Source organism: Solanum stenotomum, chromosome 3 (genome assembly GCF_019186545.1).
Source record: "Solanum stenotomum isolate F172 chromosome 3, ASM1918654v1, whole genome shotgun sequence".
In the NCBI taxonomy this organism is placed as follows: Eukaryota; Viridiplantae; Streptophyta; class Magnoliopsida; order Solanales; family Solanaceae; genus Solanum; species Solanum stenotomum.
Genome location: NC_064284.1, coordinates 11,001,272 through 11,023,977, shown reverse-complemented (window position 1 = coordinate 11,023,977; position 22,706 = coordinate 11,001,272). Strand labels below are relative to the sequence as shown.

Genomic DNA, 22,706 nt, shown 5'->3' with positions numbered 1-22,706 from the left:
GGTGTGTCTCAGGGATTTCGGGCATAAGTTGGGGGGTACTTATGCATTTTCCCAAAAATAAAATATAGCATTTGAAGAGTAAAAATTGAGAAATATTTGGATTAAAAAAGAGAGTTAATAGTGGAATAATAATTGGATTTAGGGAGGAAATTAAAATAAGAAAGAACAGAACATAAAATGTAAGAAAAGGCAAAAGAGTTTTGAGTAAACGTATATTTACAAATTAAAATATAGCATTAAAAGAGTAAAAGTTGAGAAATAAAAAAGAGAGTTAATAGTGTAATAATTGGATTTAGGGAGGAAGTTAAAATGCTAAAAAGAAGAAATTGAGAAATATTAAGGAAAAGAAACTAACAACATTAATGATAAAATAAATTAAATATGACTATTGATAAAGGAAGATTTAAATGTGATTATCTTTAATATTTAGGTGATTTTTTTGTATTTTTCAAAAAAATCACAAAAAAAAGATAAATAGATTTCTAGCTTTTAGCTATTGCTCACAGCATGGAGGATTCTGGTTCTACACCTTTAGTTATAAGAAAGCTATTACCTGTAGAAGCAATCATGTTATTGGTGTCTTCTGCGTGCAAGATGATCAGGTTTTTTTGCCAGATATCCTAAATAAGTTCATTGGTTGTTACTCTATTAGTGGTTAGAACACTGTTTCCTCTTCGAATGCTTGCTGTATCATACTAATGAACCGAATAAGGATATGCTTTCTGTTTCATGTTTAAAATCTTCCATGATCTTAGAGTTTTATAGACCAATTCTCTTGCTTGTGAATACAAGTGTTTCTATATTGATCATATTAGTATATTAGTAGTTTCTGGACTGAGTGCCATTCACATCTCCAACTACAGAGTACAGACAATAGAATTAGTAGTTTCTGCATCTGGTGGAAAGAATTCGATTCACATTTCGTACCATGCTTTAAGGTATCATAATATAGCAGAGGAAACTTGTGCAAAGAACTTTCATAAATGTAAACTTCTCATTTTGGAGAGGAAACAAAACACACAAGGACAGTCTCTCATATTGGAGATGTAACAGAATACACAAGGACCGTCATACACAAGAAATACTATCTTAGTTTCATGACAAACTTTTATTTACTGTAAGTTATCCACTACATACTTAATGCTTGATCTGCATCAACATGCACCTAACATCCTTACTATTAGGCCTCTCCTTAGGATTCTCCAGGGTACAAAAGCAGGCAATCTTGAGAACCAAAAGCATTTGGTCCTCATTTCCATTACCCATCAGCTTTGGATCAATTGCTCTGTTTGGATCCTCAGAAGCCATGACATTTCTCATCCATTTCACTAAACTCATCTCAGAAGTGTTCTGGAAGAACTCATCAGATGGAAGCTTTCCCATAACTAGCACGCCTAGCAGCACCCCAAAGCTGTATATATCACACTTATCAGTGAACTTCAGTGTCTGATGATATTCTGGAGCGATGTATCCTATAGTTCCTGCCACATTTGAAGTTGTAATATGTGTATGAGCATCTGGGACAGCCTTTGCAAGGCCAAAATCCGCAATTCGAGCTTCCATGTCATCATCAAGGAGGACATTGCCTGGCTTTAGATCTCTGTGAATTATACGCTGAGTGTGATTTATATGGAGATACTCGAGTCCAGCAGCTATTCCCATTGCAATTCGGTGACGTGCCGACCAATCTAATTCCCGTGTCCCCTCTCTGACTTGCTGGAGGGTATCCTGTAAACTCCCATTTTTCATGTACTCATAGACCAAGTAATGGCAGTCTGGTCTTGGCATATGTGCCAGTAGGGGAAGCAAATTCCGGTGTCTGATTTGACCTACAATTTTGATTTCTGATTTAATCTGGCGCATTTTCTTATTCATAGCCTTGCTATCTTCCTCAGTGAGTTCTGCAGCATCCCTTGGTGGTTGTATGATCTTCTTTACGGCTATAATCTTTCCGTCACTTCCAGGTAACGCAGCTTTATAAACTTTTCCACATCCACCTTGCCCAATGAGTTCTAGTGATTCCAATCCATCTTCGTTCTCCAGAAAGGCCAAGTGCTCGGCTTTCTTAATCAATGGACTGAAAATTGTTAAGCCTGAATCATTTCTGATCCCTCTGATTAAAAACATAAGCACCTTGAAGAGGACGGAGAAGACCAATGCCGATAACCCCCCAGCGAAAACTCCAGCAAAGAATCCAAGAATCCAGGCGCCTACCTTCCTTCTGATCTTGTTGTGTTTGTCTTTTTTTACTGGTACTACAACTGTACTAGGTCCTGGAGCTTGGGCATATGAATCTGGTGCCATTGCAGGGGTGTGCCTTGGCCTTCTTTCGTTCTCAGCAAGAATGTAACGCTTAGGAACATAATCTTTTCGATTTAAGTCTGCTGATAAGTGCTCAACTTGACTCACGACAGGCACCGTACCTTCAAGGAAACTATTGCCTGAAATGTTAAGGAGCCGGAGATTTCTGAAAGATTTCAAGGATTGAGGTATTCTGCCAGTAAACATGTTATCAGCAAGGGAGAGTTTTTCAAGGTTAGGAAAGTATTTCAAGAAGTTCAGGTTCCCAGATAACTCATTAGAGCCAAGGTCAAGGGTACGAAGGCGGACTAGAGATGATAATTCAGGTGGGACTTTGCCAGAAAATTGATTGTTTTGAAGGTTCAAGATTTCCAATTTCCTCGCGTCAACGATTTCAGTTGGTATTCTGTCAAAGAGTTTGTTGTTTTGGAGGGACAGTTCTTTGAGCTCAGAAAGCCTCCCAATGGCAGGAGACAGAGTACCCTTCAACCCGTAGGATTTGAAGACAACCCTTGTGACTCTTAGCACGTATGAATTGTTTGTGAGTCGTTTTTCACATGTTATTCCAACAGAGTTGCATGGGTTCTCAAGAGCATTGCGGTGAGCAGGGATACCTAAGCCTTTTTGGACAAGTAAAAGAGCACTGTGATCAGGTGAGTAAAGGTTGAGTTTTGCTTGAACAAGAAGGATGACAGTGAAAAAAGACAAAAAAGAAAGGTGTATATGTGAGGCTGTGAAGGCCATCGGATTGGTGCAGTATTGTGGTGGAATTGGGAGTTGGATGAGGCACCACACTGGTGGTGCTTGAGGAGTAGGATGTCTCTTAGTTGCTTGGTGGTTAATTCTGAAGGCTGATATTTAAGGTAATAAGAAGTGGTGTGGAAAATGACATCATAAGTCAAGTTGGGACCTATGTGGAAAATTTGAGTCGTCCAGGGTCCCAATGAATATAATTTCTTCTTCTAATGAGTTGACCTGTGAAATTCCTCATTTGCCATTTGCATTACCCAATTATTTCGGGACAAGAGTGCTTAGTTCATTTTCCTAATTTCTTTTGTTTATGTTTGCTATTACCTTAAACCTTATGTATTATAATTCATTCGTATACTATTTATGCAGGTAATTTATATGCTTCAATTTAGTACTTTCGCTGAATAGTATCCACCTGTGTCATAAAGATGAATATGAAGCAAATTGGAGAATTCATTGGGGATTCAAAAGAGAATGTACAATGGCGGAGAGTGGTGACAAGGTGAAGTAAATAATGGGATTGACTTGTTGAGGTCATTTTTGTTGCCCAATTGGTGGGAGGAATTACATCACCTTTTGGGAAAATCATGTCTGCTTCATTAATAGCTATATGGTCCCTGAATTTGTCAGGAAACCCTATTTTTCACACAGATTTATTCCTTGATTTCTCTACGCGGTCGGATTCACTATTTACTTATTCTAACTAGAATATAAACGGTCGAGATAATTTATTTTTGGAATGAAATCTACAATTAATTTCTGCAATCAATTCAAACTTTAAAGTGAAAAACAGTGAGCATGTATAGTAAATTTTCTTGGCATCTTCAGAATCTTATAAATGTAAGAACAGTAACCAATTCCGATTGAAATAACGTAACCATGTATAGATTGTGTGATCGAATTGCATGTTTTTTTCTTGAACTTTTGACCAAAGTAAGTCATTATTAAAATCAATTCACAAAAATAATATGTTTTTTTGAAATTTTACAAAACTAGTATAAACGTAGTTCTCAGTAACGTTTTAGGTTATATTTAATTCAAAATAATTCAATAATAAAAAGACAAAAATCTGACAGACAAAACAGACATAAAACGTTATTGGCAGTAACGTTTTATAATTCGTTACTCTGAAGCACGTTTTACAGCTAAAACGTGACTCACAGTAACGTTTCTCTGGAATGGCTGAAAATTGAAATTTAATCTTGTACATGCCTCATTCATTATTCAAATTTCCACTATTAAAATGGATAGATATATTTTGTACATACCTTCACTTGAAATATATATGATTTTTTCTTTTCTTTCTCTTTTATACATAGACAATACTTTTTTAAACAAAAGGAAAAAAAGTGAGGAAGACTTTGCACAAATTGGAGCTTGTCTTGTATCATTTCAATTTCAAAATTTGTAAATCAATCATATGAGAGATCTTCTTCTAGCCTAAGATACCATCCCTTCCAAATATTAGACCAATCGGTTTCTTATGATTATTAAATATTAGACTATCAATAAAGAAGCTATTGAATTAAAATTGATGTAATAAGTAAGCAAAACAACTATTAAAAAAAGAAATTAATTGATATTGTAGAACAACCCTCCTCACTCTTATTTTCCTTGCTTTTGTATTATATATATATATAAAAAATACAAAATTTAATAGTGGAAAGTTTAATAAAGTTGAATGAGGCATGTACAAGATTGAATTTTAATTTTCAATCATTCCAGAGAAACGTTACTGTGAGTCACGTTTTAGCTGTAAAACGTGTCTCAGAGTAACGAAACATATAACGTTACTGTTAATAACGTTTTATGTCTGTTTACTCTGTCAGATTTTTGTCTTTTTGTTATTGGATTTTTTTGAATTAAATAAACGTTACTGAGAACTATGTTTATACTAATTTTGTAAAATTTTAGAAAAACGTATTATTTTAGTAAAATGATTTTATTAATAGCTTACTTTGGTCAAAAATTCCTTTTTCTTTTATTATGTTGAAATGAAGCAGCACAATATGAAAGCTTTAAATAAGAAAATGTTCGATGGTGGTAGGGTAAAGAGGTGAAAACTGAATCTGGTCAATAACTTTGTGTTTTCATTGGGTGGCTTGCCCTGTAAGAACTGAGAAGTTTCTTGATAATGAAAAGAGGACAATTTTCGTTCATGTAACACATGTGAAGTAATCCTTAATCAGAGGTGGAACTAGAATGCGTGTTTAATCGAACCTTGGAATTTAGTAACTTTAAAAAGATTATAATTAAGAATTCATAAGCTTCAGGTCCGTCTCTGCCTTTAACTAACTAATCACTAATATTTCTTTTTATCGTGGACGTGAGTACCTAACATGGAAGAGGATAAGTGATTAGAAACTTTATACGGTCAGTCTATGAAATAATGTAATTTAATATAAACTTTAACAAAAGATGAAAAGCGTCATATATACATATATATATATATATATATATATATATATATATATAATTCCTACATAATTAATTGGCGTATAAAATAATATACAATTTTTCTGTATACCACTTATATGGATGTTCATGGTTTGGATAAAAATCGTTTCAAACCGAAAAATCGAATCAAATCGATTAAACAAAACTGATTTTATTTGAGTTTGATTTGGTTTGGTTTTAGATTTTTAAAAATCGATAGTATTTGGGTTGGTTATGATTTTGTTCAATAAAAACCAAAGAAATAATCGAACCAAACCGATAAATTATATACATATATTTTATTATTATGCATACATAATATACTATTTTTATTAACATTTTTAAATATCTTATATACGTTTTCATCAAAATTTATTTATATTTACTTATGAAAGCAAAAATGTCCAAAGTGAGATCATTTATCTTATTGACTTCATGTATTCGAGAATCTATGACAATTCTTTGTGGGATTGAAAATGTCATTGTCTCTTCTTTCTAGGCCAAGATAATGAATTTTGAAGCTTTATTCGTAGTAAATTTAATAATCAAAGTTATGTAATGTGAATCATTCTAACTATTTTTNCCACTTTTTGTTTAAAAAAATATGCATATTGGGAGGATATTTTTGTCCAAAGTGGAAATAGAATAAGTATAAAACATTAAAGTCTTTTAAAATTTTAAATTGTTAATTCTTATTGTATGATTTGTAATACTTTTACGCCATTTTCAAATAATAGAGATCATTTATTCTTTCTCAATTTATGTAGTACTAAAAAATTTTTGAGATTCAATCAATTTTTTGTCTTTGAAATATTTCTAGCTGTTAATTACTTAATTTATAGTACTTTCTAAGAAATTTTCAAATAATATATATTATTTCATTTGTCCCAATTTATGTGTCACCGATAAAATTTGAAGAATCAATCAGATCTTTTATATATTTTTATATCTTTTAAATATTTAAGTAATTAATTATTGTGATTTATAATATTTTATACAATTATTTAGTATAGTAAAATAAATTTAAAAGAAACAAACAAAACGAATTCATCATAGGAAATTACCAAAGCATCCTTCAATACATCAATAATGGGTCCGACTTTTTGTTTTTAAGAAATTGCACATTTGAAGGATATTTTTGTCCAAAGTGAAAATATTGTGTAAAGAATGTGTATTTATTGTGATTTTGAATGTTTTGTGGGATAATAGAACGCACGCAAAGTTAATGTGTCTTTTTGAAAATTTGGGACAACTTCAAGTATCACTTAATGTTTTTTCTCAAAATTTAATTTACTTTCGTAAACTATGTGTCAGATCAAAATTAGATTAACAAATTCAAAAGGAATGAGTAATAAATAGCTCATACAATGACATATTTATTATTTAACTAAATAATAAATATGTAACTAAAAATCTTGTTAGCTTTTGGTTGAAAGCTAACAAGATAGTTACAATGATAGTTGCATTGTGGCTTATTATATATAGATAGATATATTTGATTATTATAGGAATTAAATTATTCATATATTAAATTCGATATGAGTAATATTGTTTTATGTTTGATAACTGCTATCATGTTTGGTCGCATAGAATCTTATATATTATATACAAAAAAGAAATAACTAACATATGAATAAAAAAATCCTACGTAATTAATTGGCGTATAAAATAATATACAAATTTTCTGTATACCTCTTATATGGGTGTTCACAGTTTGGATAAAAACCAATTCAAACCGAAAAATCGAATCAAATCGATTAGACAAAACCGATTTTATTTGAGTTTGATTTGGTTTGATTTTAAATTTTTAAAAATCGATAGTATTTGGGTTGGTTATGATTCTGTTCAATAAAAACCAAAGAAATAATCGAATCAAATCAATAAATTATATACATATATTTTATTATTATGCATACATAATATATTATTTTTATTAACACTTTTAAATATCTTACATACGTTTTCATCAAAATTTATTTATATTTACTTATGAAAGCAAAAATGTCCAAAGCGAGAACATTTATCTTATTGACTTCATGTATTCGAGAGTCTATGACAATTCTTTGTGGGATTGAAAATGTCATCGTCTCTTTCTTCTAGACCAAAATAATAAATTTTGAAGCTTTATTCGTAGTAAATTTAATAATCAAAGTTATGTAATATGAATCATTCTAACTATTTTTCATTTTGAATTGATTATTGTCGCTTTTTTCACATTTTGAATGAATTGTTTTTTTTATTTTTGTATATGATTAATAACTGAATAACCAAAACAAACCGGACTGAAACCAATAAATATATATTATATTTGATTTGGTTTGGTTTTGAAAATTTTAAAATCAATTAAGTTGGTTTGATTTTAATTTTGACCAATAACCGATCCAAACTAACTCATACACCCCCCTAACCACTTACATTAAAATTATACTCCCTATTATTTGTTCATTAAGGTATGTTCAAACTTGATGACCATGTTCATTGGCTCATTTATGTTTATTTGACTGAAAAGTGAGACTCTTTTTTCTTTTTTCCTCTTCATTTTTCCAGCCATGCCCCGTGACACACGCCACGGGCTTGACCCAAGGGCAAATCCAACGTGTTACATTAATTTGAATACAATATTTTTGATGCAAAACATAAATTTATATATAAATTTTTTTATAACTTTTTAAAGTATTAAATATAAACACATAACATAAAAAATATAATAATATATTTAATGAGAAAAAACTGAAAAATAAAACTTAAATCTTGAGTTGGCTAGTAAGCCTTAACCAAGGCTAAAGTGGGATGAATTAAGAAAAGAATTAACATTTTTTTAGTGAATGATATGGACGGAAAAGGAAAGACATGAGAGAACTATGGCAAAAGAAACAACCCTCTCTTTTGATTGGTTTGAGGGACAACACAGACAAGTCTATGCTTTTCTCATTTTTGTACTTATTGTTGTTCATATTCAACGTTTAAATATTCTTTTCATTTTATGGTTTTTCGTTCTACTAAGCGAAATTCTTGTTGAAAAGTGATTCAAAACAAAGTAGAAACACGTAAATTAGGATATGGATAGTTTGGTTGAACTAGTCTTCTGCATTCTGTTAGGTAGTTTTCTAGTGTTGCTGAAATAGTGTTTTAGTGGGTTATAGGACCTATATTTTTGGATTAGTTATTTATCACTTAACCTATATATCATGTGGGCATATTTTGTTATTCTATAACTTCCAATTAATTAGAAACTAAAAGTAGTCGCAGTTTTTCTTCTCTTTTTTATTATTTCTATATTTCTCTGTACTTTTTTTCCAACAAATATGGCATCAGAGCCAGTCATGGCAACTAATGGTAGTTCATTGAGTGTGGCACAACCACTTATTCCTGTCTTCAAGGGAGAAAGCTACGAATTATGAAGCATACGTATGAAAACTATACTCAAGTCTCAAGATCTTTGAGACTTAGTAGAACGTGGATATACAGATCCTGATAAAGAAAATAGGCAGCGAGACAACAAGAAAAAAGATGCTAAGGCACTGGTATTTATCCAGCATGCTGTCCATGACAACGTTTTTTCACGAATCGCAACAGCAACTACATCAAAGCAAGCCTGGTCCATTCTGCAGAAAGAGTTTCAAGGAGATTCAAAGGTCATTGTGGTGAGACTGCAATCACTTCGGCTTGACTTTGAAACCTTGATGGTGAGAAGTGGTGAATCTATTGCTAGTTTTCTGTCAAGAGCAATGACAATTGTCAGTCAAATGTGATCCTATGGAGAGAAGGTTACTGATCAGATTATTGTTGAAAAGGTATTGTGAAGCTTGAATCCAAAATTTGATCATGTAGTTGCGGCTATCGAAGAATCTAAGGATCTATCAGTTTTTTCCTTTGATGAACTGATGGGATTTATTCAAGCTCATTAGGCGAGAATCAATCGATCAGTAGAGAAGAATGAAGAAAAGGCATTCCAAGTGAAAGACGCAACTACTAAATATGGAGACAATAATGGTCCAGTAAGTAGAGGTCGAGGAAGAAGAGGATTTTGCGGTGGTCGAGATCGTAGTTATCGAAGAGGCAGAGGAAGAAATAATGGGCATAGGCAGTCCAATGAGCAAGGCAACATAAAGAATGATGTTCAATGTCATCACTGCCACCGCTATGGGCATATAAAGGCTGATTGTTGGTTTAAAGACCAAAAAATGAATTTTACAGCAAAATAAAATGAGGAAGAGAATTATCTTTTTATGGCTTGCATTGATACAAACCATAAGCCAAATGATATATAGTTCGTAGACAGTGGTTGTTCAAATCATATGACAGGGGCCAAATCTATGTTCAGAGACCTTGATGAGAAACAAAAGAAAAAGGTGCAACTTGGCAACACAAAAGAGATGCAGCTTGAAGGAAAATGCAAGGTGGCTGTAGACACTATCCACGACAAAGTAAAAATGTTGGATGATGTTCCATTCGTACCAGATTTAGGATTCAATTTGTTAAGTGTTGGACAACTAATGGGTAATGGATATTCTCTTTTGTTTGATGATGATGTTTGTGTCATTACAAACAAGAAGTCGGGAAAAAAGGTTCACATCACCAAGACACCAAACAATATATTTTCGCTGGACGTTTCTAACGTGTAAAATTTTGCTCTCGCTGCAAGTACAAAGGACAACTCGAAGCTATGGCATTTGAGGTACGGTCATCTCAATATAAAGGGCCTGAAATTACTATGTGATAAAGGTATGGTTCTTGGATTACCGAAAATTAGCTCTCTTGATTTATGTGAAGGATGTATTTATGGAAAATAAACCAGGAAATCTTTTCCTGTTGGAAAAGCATGGAGAGCTTCAAAATGTTTGGAACTAATACATGCTGACTTATGTGGTCCTATGCAGACTAAGTCCTTAGGTGGAAGTCGTTACTTCTTGTTGTTTACTGACGATTATAGTCACATGAGTTGGGTGTATTTTCTGGAGAACAAGTCTGAAAATTTGAAAAGTTTCAGAAATTTAAAACTTTGGTGGAAAACCAAAGTAGCTGCAGTATCAAAGTTCTTCGCACAGATAGAGGAGGAGAGTTCGTGTCCAAGGAATTCAATTTGTTTTGTGAAAAAAGTGGTATCCATAGGGAGTTAACAACTCCTTATACTTCGGAGCAAAATGGTGTCGCTGAACGAAAAAACTGAACCATTGTGGAGATGGCAAGAAACATGTTACGAGCAAAAGAACTCTCGAATCAATTCTGGGCAAAAGTTGTGGCAGCATCTATTTACTTATGGAATGTTTCACCAACAAAAACCGTCATGAATAAAACTTCTTATGAAGCTTGGCATTGCAGGAGACCAAATGTAAGTCATTTACGGGTTTTTGGATGTGTTGCTTGTGCATTGGTAAACTCACAAGCTCGTCAAAAGCTTGATGAGAAATCTGAAAAATGTATTTTTGTTGGCCATTGTACTCAATCCAAATCATATAGATTGTATAACCCTCTTAATGGAAAGATCTCAGTTAGAAATGATGTAATATTTGATGAAAATACAAGCTGGGAATGTAGTTAAAAGTTGGCCCGACAAGAGATTTCTATGCCTCTTGGAATCACTGAAGAAGAAGAAAAACGGTCAACCCCTGCAAGTTCACTTTCAGGTTCTTCCATGAAGTTACCTATCTCACCGATTTCAGCAACTCATGAAGAGTCTTCAGATGGGATAGTTCCATTAAGAAGATCAATAAGGCTTAGAACACCAAATTTCAAGTATGCTAATAACCTTTATGCGACTTGTCAATTTGCTTTTTCTATTTCAGATCCCTTAAATTATGAAGAAGCTGCAGAAAAAAAGAAGAATGGAATAAAGCAATGGTAGAGGAAATGAAATCCATTGAAAAGAATGGAACATGGGAAATGATGGGGTTACCAAAAGGGAAAAATGCAATTGGTCTGAAGTGGGTGTTTAAAACAAAATTTGCTGCAGATCGTAGCCTACAAAAGCACAAAGCTTGTCTTGTGGCAAAAGGCAATGCACAGCAGTATGGTGTTGATTTTGAAGAAACATTTTCTCCGATAGCTCGATTTGAAACAGTGAGACTGGTTCTAGCCAGTTTACCAATTTGATGTCAAGTCGGCATTTCTCAATGGAGACTTACACGAAGAAGTTTATGTAACTCAACCTGAAGGTTTCATAAAGGAAGGCAATGAAACAAAGGTGTCCAAGCTGAAAAAGGCATTGTATGGCTTGAAACAAGCCCCTCGAGCGTGGTATAGCAAGATCGATGGTTACTTCTAGAAAAAAGGATACATGAGAAGTGAGAATGAACCCACATTATATGTGAAGGAAGGAAGGTAATGATTTCATCATTGTATGTCTTTATGTTGATGATATCATTTACAGTAACTCTTCTAATTCTCTTGTGGATAATTTCAAGTCTCAAATGATGAATGAGTTTGAGATGTCGGATATGGGGTTATTGCATTATTTTCTGGGCCTTGAAGTCTACCAAACCGAGGATGGAATATTTCTTTTACAAAGGAGGTATGACAGAGACCTTCTCAATAAATTTGGCATGCTCAATTGCAAGCCTGCGGCTACACCAATGAATATAAATGAAAAATTGCAGCAGGTGAATGAAGCAGAGTTAGCAGATGCAAGAAGGTTCAGAAGCTTGGTTGGAGGTCTAATATATTTGACACACACTAGACCCGATATTNTGGTTGTTCAAATCATATGACAGGGGCCAAATCTATGTTCAGAGACCTTGATGAGAAGCAAAAGAAGAAGGTGCAGCTTGGCAACACAAAAGAGATGCAGGTTGAAGGAAAAGGCAAGGTGGCTATAGACACTAGCCACAACAAAGTAAAAATGTTGGATGATGTTCAATTCGTACCAGATTTAGGATTCAATTTGTTAAGTGTTGGACAACTAATGGCTAACATATATTCTCTTTTGTTTGATGATGATGCTTGTGTCATTACAAATAAGAAGTCAGGAAAAAAGGTTCACATCACCAAGACACCAAACAATATGTTTCCGCTGGACATTTCTAACATGGAAAATTTTGCTCTCACTGCAAGTGCAAAGGATGACTCGAAGCCATGGCATTTGAGGTACGGTCATCTCAATATAAAGGGCCTGAAATTGCTAGGTGATAAAGGTATGGTTCTTGGATTACCGAAAATCAGCTCTCTTGATTTATGTGAATGGTGCATTTATGGGAAACAAACTAAGAAATCTTCTCCTGTTGGAAAAGCATGGAGAGCTTCAACATGTTTGGAACTAATACATGCTGACTTATGTGGTCCTATGCAGACTAAGTCCTTAGGCGGAAGTCGTTATTTCTTGTTGTTTACTGACGATTATAGTCGCATGAGTTGGGTGTATTTTCTGGAGAGCAAGTCTGAAACATTTGAACAGTTTTAGAAATTCAAAGCTTTGGTGGAAAACCAAAGTAGCTACAGTATCAAAGTTCTTTGCACAGATAGAGGAGGAGAGTTCGTGTCCAACGAATTCAATTTGTTTTGTGAAAAAAAATGGTATCCATAGGGAGTTAACAACTCCTTATACTCCGGAGCAAAATGGTGTCACTGAACGGAAGAACCGAACCATTATGGAGATGGCAAGAAGCATGTTGCGAGCAAAAGAACTCTCGAATCAGTTCTGGGCATAAGCTGTGGCAGCATCTATTTACTTACTGAATGTTTCACCAACAAAAGCCGTCATGAATAAAACTCCTTATGAAGCTTGGCATTGCAGGAGACCAAATGTAAGTCATTTACGGGTTTTTGGATGTGTTGCATATGCGTTGGTAAACTCACAAGCTCGTCAAAAGCTTGATGAGAAATCTGAAAAATGCATTTTTGTTGGCTATTGTACTCAATCCAAAGCATATAGATTGTATAACCCTCTTAATGGAAAGATTTCAGTTATAAGGGATGTAATATTTGATGAAAATACAAGCTGGGAATGTAGTAAAAAGTTGGTCCGACAAGAGATTCATATGCCTCTTGGAATCACTGAAGAAGAAGAAAAAGGGTCAACCTCTGCAAGTTCACTTTCAAGTTCTTCCATGGAGTTACCCATCTCACTGATTTCAGCAACTCATGAAGAGTCTTCAGATGGGATAGTTCCATTAAGAAGATCAACAAGGCTTAGAACGCCAAATCCCAAGTATGCTAATAACCTGTATGCGACTTGTCAATTTGCTTTTTCTGTTTCAGATCCCTTAAATTATGAAGAAGCTGCAGAAAAAGAAGAATGGAAGAAAGCAATGGTGGAGGAAATGAAATCCATTGAAAAGAATGGAACATGGGAAATGATGGAGTTACCAAAAGGGAAAAACGCAATTGGTCTGAAGTGGGTGTTTAAAACAAAATTTGTTGCAAATGGTAGCCTACAAAAGAACAAAGCTCGTCTTGTGACAAAAGGCTATGCACAGCAGTATGGTGTTGATTTTGAAGAAACATTTTCTCCGGTAGCTCGATTTGAAACAGTGAGACTGGTTCTAGCATTGGCTGCACAATTGAAATGGCCAGTTTACCAATTTGATGTCAAGTCGGCATTTCTCAATGGAGACTTACAAGAAGAAGTCTATGTAACTCAACCTGAAGGTTTCATAAAGGAAGGCAATGAAACAAAAGGTGTTCAAGCTTATAAAAGACATTGTATGGCTTGAAACAAGCCCCTCGAGCATGGTATAGCAAGATCGATGGTTACTTCCAGAAAAATGGATACATGAGAAGTGAGAATGAACCCACATTATATGTGAAGAAGGAAGGTAATGATTTCATCATTCTATGTCTTTATGTTGATGATATCATTTACAGTAGCTCTTCTAATTCTCTTGTGGATAATTTCAAGTCTCAAATGATGAATGAGTTTGAGATGTCGGATATGGGGTTATTGCATTATTTTCTGGGCCTTGAAGTCCACCATACTGAGGATGGAATATTTCTTTTACAAAGGAAATATGACAGAGACCTTCTCAATAAATTTGTCATGCTCAATTGCAAGCCTGCGGCTACACCAATGAATATAAATGAAAAATTGCAGCAGGTGAATGAAGCAGAGTTAGCAGATGCAAGAAGGTTCAGAAGCTTGGTTGGAGGTCTAATATATTTGACACACACTAGACCCGATATTGCATTTTCTGTTGGTGTTGTTTCAAGGTTTATGCAGCAACTTTCAAAGGTACATTATGGAGCAACAAAGAGAATCTTGTGGTACATTGCTGGAACTTTGGACTATGGCATTTGGTACTCAAATACCAATAATTTCAAATTGTGTGGGTACACAGATAGCGATTATGGAAGTTCATTGGATGACAGACGAAGTGTTTCAGTAAACGTTTTCACTCTAGGCTCAGGTACGGTGACTTGGAGTTAAAAAAAGCAAGTTACAACTACATTGTCAACCTCAAAAGCTGAGTATATTGCAGCAACTTCAGCAGCTTGTCAAGCCGTCTGGCTAAGAAGAGTATTAGTAGACCTTCAACAAGTGCAGAAGGGAGCAACAGAGATATTTTGTGACAATAAAACAACTATCTCCATGACCAAGACAGCAGGACAAAGCATATTGATATTCGTTACCATTTTATTCGTGATTTTGTAGCAGAGGAGGAAATATTGTTAGAGTATTGCAAGACACAAGACCAGCTGGTAGATGTACTTACCAAGGCTTTATCTAAAGAGAAATTTTGCTATTTCAGAGGATTATTTGGTGTCTGTAGTTTTGAATCAAGAGGGAATGTTGGAAAGTGATTCAAAACAAAGTAGAAACATGCAAATTAGGATATGGATAGTTTGGTTGAACTAGTCTTCTGCATTATGTTAGGTAGTTTCCTAGTGTTGCTGAAATAGTGTTTTAGTGGGTTATAGGACCTATATTTTAGGATTAGTTATTTATCACTCAGCCTAGATATCATGTGGGCATATTTTGTTATTCTGTAACTTCCAACTAATCAGAAATTAAAAGTAGTCGCAGTTTTCCTTCTCTTTTTTATTATTTCCAGATTTCTCTGTACTTTTTCTCCAACAATTCTGACCATCTCATTTATAAGATCTTTGCCCGCTATGATACCATATTAAAGTGTGTTAGTGTAATTATCTCATTCTTTGAGAGAGAACACACTTATTATTTAAGTATCAACAAGATTTTTCAATTAAAAAAAAAGACGAAAAATAACTAGAATAAGACGTGCCCTCAATTTCATTACCTATAAATTATTACACACTCAAATAGTAGTCTAGAGCAGATCAAAGACATGGAATCCTTTGATAGCCAGACATTACAACATAATAATAGAAAAAACTAAAGTGGTACAAAAGACCAACCAATTATTTTAGACAAGAAAAACATAGAAAACCAAAGCAAGCAATAGAAGAAAGCAGCTCAATCAGTGCAGCAACGGTACATGAAGAACCTCTCCATTGCCCTTCCACATTCAGCACACACAATCATTTCAGGGATATCGCCATCAAGACCTGGAAGAATTAAGCGATTGCAATGCTGAGGAGTGTGCAATTGCAAGAAATATTCAATAAGTGCTGGCACAAATCCTTTAGATCTTGCGTCTTCTTCCCAAATTGTGTAATCTTCGAATGTCTTGGTAATTATCTGACTTTTAGCTCGAGCCATCTCGAATGATCCCCTGCTTATGAGTGCCCATCCTTGATCACTTCCATCAAAGCTCAGCATTGTCAACACTTCTTGCATAACTTTATCCTCTTGGATGGTTTTCCCTAGCTGCATTTTTGAGTAGAACATGCTCTCAATTCTTGTCCAGAAGTACCAAACTGATGTTAAGTCCATCAAGCAGTAACTCAGATTTTCCGCGGTTATCATGCTGTTGATCCTTCTAACTCTCTCCTTGTTGTTGCTCTTTCCTACATATAACATTTGTAGGTCGATCCCAGCTCTCTGTGCCACGCTTCGTGCTGATTTTGTGAAATTACGGATCCAGTCCATGTCTTCTCCTCCATATAAACAGATAAACTTACCACTTGCCATCTGATTAAAATCAAAATTATAAAGAATTAGTATTTGACAAGAAAATTATACTGAGTATATATATAAGTGAAAAAAAAATTGCTTGCATATGAGGGGATGTTAGTATAAGATTTTACCCAATCGATTAAGTTGGGATCAATGCCATCAACAACGAGCTCAAGTCTCCAAGATTCCATATTCCAGAGAGATTCCTCTTTTGAAATAGTGAAGGGATAGGCCAAATTTCCCCAAATCCAAGCCATGTGAATAGCATTGGGACAGGCAACTTTGCCCTGTTGTGGATCCAAGGTTACAAGCATCATTTTCTTGGAGAAATGCCACTTTTCTTTGACGAACTTGACGATTGCTGGCTCTAACAAGGATGGATGGTGCAATGTGTACCACGGCATAAGTGCTTGCAACTCCTTAAATTTTTGTTCCTGCGCGTCATTCCATCCCTTTGATCGATCCACAATTGGAAGCCACACTATTTCGTATTGAAATTCTGGCCTTGACCTTGACTCAAGGTAAATTTGAGACAGTACTAATATCTCCTCATGGCTAGCCTCAAGATCTGACAGCAGCAGTAGAACAGTCTTTCTTCTTAGCACTTCAACACTAGCCTGAAATTGAATTATACAAGTCATGGAAAAACGTAAGATAAAAGCGAAAAATTGATCATAATTTCAAGTTATGAGCGTACCCTCGTGTGAGTGGTTCCGACTTCAAGTGGAAGTAAATCATCCTTGATATAAATCATCGCCCTCATTATCTTCATGTTGTCGAATTGTGTTGCCTCAAAGAGGTGCACCAGCATTTGGAAGTACTCGACGTGCATCTTGTCCTCTGCACAGAACATTGATGTAAATACAAGCCCATCACAAAATCCCAATTTTAGTACTTAATAAATCATGATTTTGTTACTCACGAATATGCTGATAGCAACGGTTTAATTCAGCTCTGAGGTGTTCGCTTATATTTCTCAGCTTGTGTGTGGAACTTGACATTTCCCATGTGTCTGCTGTCGTTGCTACTATCATGCTGCAGCATCAATCAATTGTTAATTACTTCAATTTGGACCAAAATATTAGACGAAAAAAAGATTAGTTTTGTTTAAAACAGAGGAGGCTCACTCATAGCTCATTCCAAGAAGGGTAGTAAGTTGGGAAGCACAAGCAACAATACTTTTAATAGTCCAATAAACAGCAGTAGGAATGTGAGTAATTGCGACAGACAATGGTGGTTGATCTTCAGTTATGTACTGAGAAGGGAGCTTCTTGAATTCGATTATGATTTTGGTTACTTCCAAAATGGCCTTGATGAGTTCATTGATGGCATCGAATCGAGACCTGAGGCTACCATGATGTTCCATGATATCTGGCAGTTGTTTTAATATGGCCACAGATTTGGCCAAGGGATGAGTGGCAAACATCTGAGCCACCAGCCAGAATTCACCATAGGTAACGGCAAATGCTGCTAAAGATATGACTAGTTTCGCGTCCCATTGGTAGCCAGAGAGCATCCCTAAGACTGACATTGTTGTTGAATGTGTATCATGACCTCCACTTGAGCACTTGCATGTTAACTGCAATCACAATTGTAGTGCAATCAATGACTCTGTACGGAATTTTAGAAAGACTTTTGAAACTTGTGATTTGTAACCAGTATATATAGCATGTCCTATAAATTGGGAGGAGATCGTATGAAGTACTACCTCGCAAGAGACTTTGTGTATGATATAAGCCAATCCTTCGAGTATGCCATCAAAGGCAAGTGAGGCCTTCTCTTCCAACTTCAATGCTTCAATATTACCTTCAAGATGATGAGCTCCCGCGCCCTGGAAACATAAAAGTTAGTTATTGCTGCTACATACCTAAACAGAGCCAACAAAACTTTAATTGTTGTATTGACAAGAAACTAAACGTATACGAAAAATGTTACATGAAGCACGCCATCCATGCCAGCAGGATAGGCATGTTGAAACACCTCCTCAGCAATGTGGAGAATGACATTAACATCAACTTCACGACCATCAGGATTATGAGTATCCAGGATTTTCTTAGACATAGCATGATCATCAGACAAGGAGAAAACGGGGCGTTCTCGCTTAGCCATTGCCTGTTGAGTAGGCTTCATACCTCGAGTTGTTGCTGCAGGCACCAAAGCATGACTTGCCATTTTTTTTTGTTGCTAATTTGGGATTTAATTGAAGAAAAAGAAAAGATTGGTTTAAGTTACTAAGCTTTGTTTATGATGATATTTAGTGAAGCATGCATGCAAGGTATATATAGTGAGAAAAAAATGAATAAAGAGGGTGGGGACAAATTGAATCAAGTACCTTGCTTGTAAGAGGGTGTAATATGCTAAAAGCACATACTAAAATGGATAAGTAATTATTAGCCTTGCTGCATTGTGGACCCTTACAAATCTCTTTACAGCGTTAAAGTATAGAATAATTTTATTTTTAATTTTGATTGGTACAACTCTACAACTCCTAGATTTGATTGTTAGATGAGAAAGAATGTAATGTTAGTACTAATCGATAAGAGTTTAGAGTTTAGCACAATAGAGTTGGTAGCGGAACATAATTTATACAATGTAATTTTTTAAAGAGATAATATCTTAGATGGTCATTCATAACTCAAACGTGGATTATTTTCTTAAAAAATTATTCAATCTTATTTTTTAATTTAAATATCACTCAATTATAAATAGTGTAATTTATATGTACATAATAAGAAAATTACTTATTCATTTACATGGTGTAATATTTTAGCAAAGAAGAAACAGTACGTGTGGCTCCATCAATAATAAAATGGTTAAAATGGGCACCTTTTTAAAAAATATTATTTAAATTGATTGAGTGATTTATCTAGATGAAATAACAATAGTTGAATAACTTTTTTGTTATAAAACAAAGTTAGATGATTTTCAGGTTATAAAACAAAGTTGAATGTTTTTCTAAGAAAACTATCCTTAGTCAATTGACTTTTGGTTTACAGAACAAAATATAGTTGAGTGACTTTGTGATATACCTACTCATAATTGTGATTGATTTGGATCACCAATTAAACTCCAATATTGGATATTTAAAATCACCAGGGAAAACAGTACCTACTACTTTTTCAATTGAAACAAACAAATAAATAATTTCCTTGATCTTAAATTTATCTTGCCATATAGTAATGAGAGTAATTAATAATCTAGATATAACTCAAATTATTTAAGATCAAGGAAATTATCTTGCCATATAGTAATTACTCACCATACAGCAAAAAAATATTTTCTCTTCAAATTATTCATAAAAAATCAAAATCAACTTTAATTTATATTCATAATCAGATATAACTCAAATTTTTAAATATTATTTCTATTTTCTTAAAAATAAAATCTTTTTCTTTATATGATGAGAAGAAGATAGGAATATATGTTTTTTTTTTTTATATAGGAATATATGTGAGGATGACCTTTACTCCTTTTTTTGTTAATTATATAGTATATAGTATATTTGTTCGTGTTGTCCCACTTACAAAGTGATAAGAGTATTCTTAATTAGACTACCACTTCCCCTTTATGGCACATCCCAATAAATAAAAAAAATAAAATAAAAAGACAAAACACTTAGAAACTTTAATTTGAGTCATAATTTGATGATATACTCTTAGTCTTAAGAGTTAGGACTAGGTTGTCTACTCCAAGTAACGGATCATTATTGGAATTTAAAAATATTTCCAATGAGGGAATTCTTCTTTTTCCTTTTTCTTTTTCTTTGTTTTAATTAATTTGTTCGGGGTTAAAAGTTAAGTGAAAAATTTGGGAAGAATTAAGTATTGAAGAGCATGTTTCATGTGTTGTGGACTTGTGGTGACGTTCCAAAGTAATTTTGGAATACGAGGTTAATTACTCAACAAAACTAACAAGATAAGAACGAATAAATGTATCACTATTTTACTATTTCAAGTTATGTAATATGCAGTATGCTTATATAATATTACTTTTCTATAATTAAAAATAATATTTTTTAATTTTTCTTATAATTATTTATAAAACTAAAATTTATTTTAGATCATAAATTTTAAAAATATTAATTTCTTTTTAAAAATTTGTGACTAGTTAAATAGAGGTGCATATATAGAATAACAGGAATATCAAACAACATTTTCCTGGATTCTTTTTGTTTCCATCTAGCTTGGCAGTAATTGAGGTTTTGATATGTATCTTATTCTAAAGTTCGCATCCGTGAGCTTGTTCACATTGTCAAGTCCAAATAAAGAAGGTGGATTGTTGAGGGTCAGTGAGGAACAACTTTTGTTCTATTCTATAAAAATAAAGATAAAATTATGAATAATTTACCATTTTCAGATCTTACTTATGAAATTATACTGAATTTATTATTGTTATTTTTGTCTACATCTTGCTTTTAATTTGTAGGTAATACATAAGTCTATATTTTTTTTAGTCCAATATGAAATCTAATCGCATTTTTTTTCCACATTTGAAGAAAAGAGAGCAAATAGTGAAGTGTCACCAAAATTCAACTGAGTTATCTATTGCATTTGCCTTTTAGTGTGTCTAATAAAAGAATATTATTATTATTTTTGCTCTTTTTAGTGAGTTTTTACGTAATAAATATGACGAGTAAGGAGGATAGATCTGGTACGTCACATTTGGATAAAGTAAAAGATTTTTTCTATGCTATTTTTTTCTAAATTAAATTCTAAAAAGAGTTCAACCTGTTATCATTTCAAACCGAAAACATAATTAACAGAGATTAGAAAATGTAACTTGAATCTAATATATTCACCTTATGGTGCATAGTTCAATTTTCAAATGATCACTTAAGTTTTATTTAATTGTACTGTATTCACTAAATACCTTTTTTATAATGAATAACTCATCCATTTTATATAAGTTTATCACAAAAAATATCTTTTGTAACTAAAGAGTACTTCAATTTTGTTTAAATATCATAGAAAATGTCTCATTTGTTTTCTCCAAGTGACTTTATGTATAATGCAAAATTAAGTAGCTTTAAGCTACAAAAAATTAAGCAGTTTAACGACTTTCGTGATATTTAAGTAAGTTGAGTAATTTTTTTTTAATTATAAAAAATAATTTAGTGAATTTCGTGTAACAAATGAAAACTTTGCTATGTAATAACTATGTTAAATATTAAAATGAACATAGCTATAAAATTATAAGTTGCCTAATTCATTTTAGAATATGATCAAATTATGTGCAGTGAGAATATGACTCTTTTCAACCCCCCTCCTTGTTTCCTTCATATGGTTAAATAAAAGTACACTAAGAGATGAGAAGAAAGAGCATGTTTCATGTAGAAGACTTGAGAAAATGATCAAAACGGTTTTAGGTAATGATTTATTTTGATCCTTAATATATTTCAGTTGATTGAAATGGTCCTTAATATATACTAAATAAAAGTGTTCATTTTGGTCATTAATATACTTCACTTGATTGAAATGACCATTAATGTATAACAAATGTGTTCATTTTGGTCATTTATCTTGAACTTAACAAATTCATAAAAAAAATGTTAAATTTAATCATGGACCACCCCACGTAGCTAACAAAATTCAACATTGATGTCTTCTTTGTAAGCTCCAAAGAAAAATTTCATGAAATCTAACACTATTTTATTTACTCTCTCTAACAAATTTATTATTTTCTCTTGCTTAAATCAGAAATGGGTATTACGTCAGTAGAATAATATTTTAGAAAAGGAAAAATAGTAAATATTGTTGGAGAAACTAGAGAAAATAGTATTACATTTTATGGAGTACTTTTCAAACTAACAAAAAAGGCAACAACGGTAAATTTTGTTAGCCACATAAGGTCCATAGTAAATTTAACACTTTTTTTTTAAAAAAAAATTGTTAGGTTTAGGGTAAAAAGACCAAAATTATACATGAAGGACCATTTCTATCAAGTGAAATATATTAAGGACCAAAATAAACACATTTGTTATACTTTGAAAAGTGAAATATATTAAGAATCAAAATAAAGCATTCCCAATATATTATTAATGATCATTTTGGTTATTTTCTCTAGAAGACTTACCTGTACTAGGTAACTTTTTTGCAAGGCATAAATTTATATATTTACACCATAATATTTCATAAATTATGCTTCACATTTTAGACAACTTTTGTCCCATTAAACATAAGTTCAATCAATTAAGGGCAAAAGTGTAATTTACTCAAGAACATTGACCCATGTAGCTTTCGATGGGCTTTGGGTA

The 22,706-nt window shown here is 33.3% G+C and overlaps 5 protein-coding genes across 6 annotated transcripts in view; 3 read left to right on the top strand and 2 right to left on the bottom strand.

Annotated features, from left to right (window-relative positions):
• The window catches only part of LOC125860881 (protein MHF2 homolog), a 15,012-nt gene extending 11,572 nt beyond the window's left edge, over positions 1 to 3,440 (top strand). The window contains exon 7 of one of the 2 annotated variants that reach the window (XM_049540916.1): positions 3,421 to 3,440. The gene's annotated coding sequence lies outside the window, so the exon portion shown is untranslated. Of the gene's footprint in view, positions 1 to 506; positions 595 to 3,420 lie in introns of those variants that run through there. The other variant, XM_049540914.1, reaches the window with a different exon arrangement.
• The window catches only part of LOC125860880 (protein-L-isoaspartate O-methyltransferase 1-like), a 48,720-nt gene that overhangs the window by 21,659 nt on the left and 4,355 nt on the right, over positions 1 to 22,706 (top strand). The gene's annotated exons all lie outside the window — the stretch shown is intronic.
• Positions 980 to 3,372, bottom strand: LOC125860879 (leucine-rich repeat receptor-like serine/threonine/tyrosine-protein kinase SOBIR1). The gene has a single exon (XM_049540911.1). It carries the CDS (start codon positions 3,043 to 3,045, stop codon positions 1,138 to 1,140), a length of 1,908 nt encoding a protein of 635 aa, XP_049396868.1. The 5' UTR covers positions 3,046 to 3,372; the 3' UTR covers positions 980 to 1,137.
• LOC125858665 (uncharacterized) lies at positions 8,793 to 10,607 on the top strand. The gene is made up of 5 exons (XM_049538495.1): positions 8,793 to 8,823; positions 8,956 to 9,224; positions 9,396 to 9,651; positions 9,793 to 10,055; positions 10,368 to 10,607. Exons 1-5 carry the CDS (start codon positions 8,793 to 8,795, stop codon positions 10,605 to 10,607), a joined length of 1,059 nt encoding a protein of 352 aa, XP_049394452.1.
• On the bottom strand, positions 15,656 to 18,699 carry LOC125860878 (protein SIEVE ELEMENT OCCLUSION B-like). Its single transcript, XM_049540910.1, has 7 exons — positions 18,389 to 18,699; positions 18,162 to 18,284; positions 17,581 to 18,032; positions 17,376 to 17,488; positions 17,151 to 17,293; positions 16,585 to 17,070; positions 15,656 to 16,468 (listed from the first exon to the last, which is right to left on the bottom strand). The coding sequence occupies exons 1-7, from the start codon at positions 18,623 to 18,625 to the stop codon at positions 15,851 to 15,853; spliced, it is 2,172 nt and encodes a 723-aa protein (XP_049396867.1). The 5' UTR covers positions 18,626 to 18,699; the 3' UTR covers positions 15,656 to 15,850.

Bases quoted from the DNA above. Each gene is read 5' to 3' on its own strand.
- LOC125860879 (XM_049540911.1), bottom strand. From the start codon at position 3,045: ATGGCCTTCACAGCCTCACATATACACCTTTCTTTTTTGTCTTTTTTC.
- LOC125860878 (XM_049540910.1), bottom strand. From the start codon at position 18,625: ATGGCAAGTCATGCTTTGGTGCCTGCAGCAACAACTCGAGGTATGAAG. The intron at 18,285-18,388 runs GTAACATTTTTC...TTATGTTTCCAG, and splicing joins GCATGGATGGCGTGCTTCAT to GGCGCGGGAGCTCATCATCT. The intron at 16,469-16,584 runs GTAAAATCTTAT...GATTTTAATCAG, and splicing joins ATCCCAACTTAATCGATTGG to ATGGCAAGTGGTAAGTTTAT.
- LOC125858665 (XM_049538495.1), top strand. From the start codon at position 8,793: ATGGCATCAGAGCCAGTCATGGCAACTAATG. The intron at 9,652-9,792 runs GTTGGTTTAAAG...ATCATATGACAG, and splicing joins TGGGCATATAAAGGCTGATT to GGGCCAAATCTATGTTCAGA. The intron at 10,056-10,367 runs GTTCACATCACC...GGTCCTATGCAG, and splicing joins ACAAGAAGTCGGGAAAAAAG to ACTAAGTCCTTAGGTGGAAG.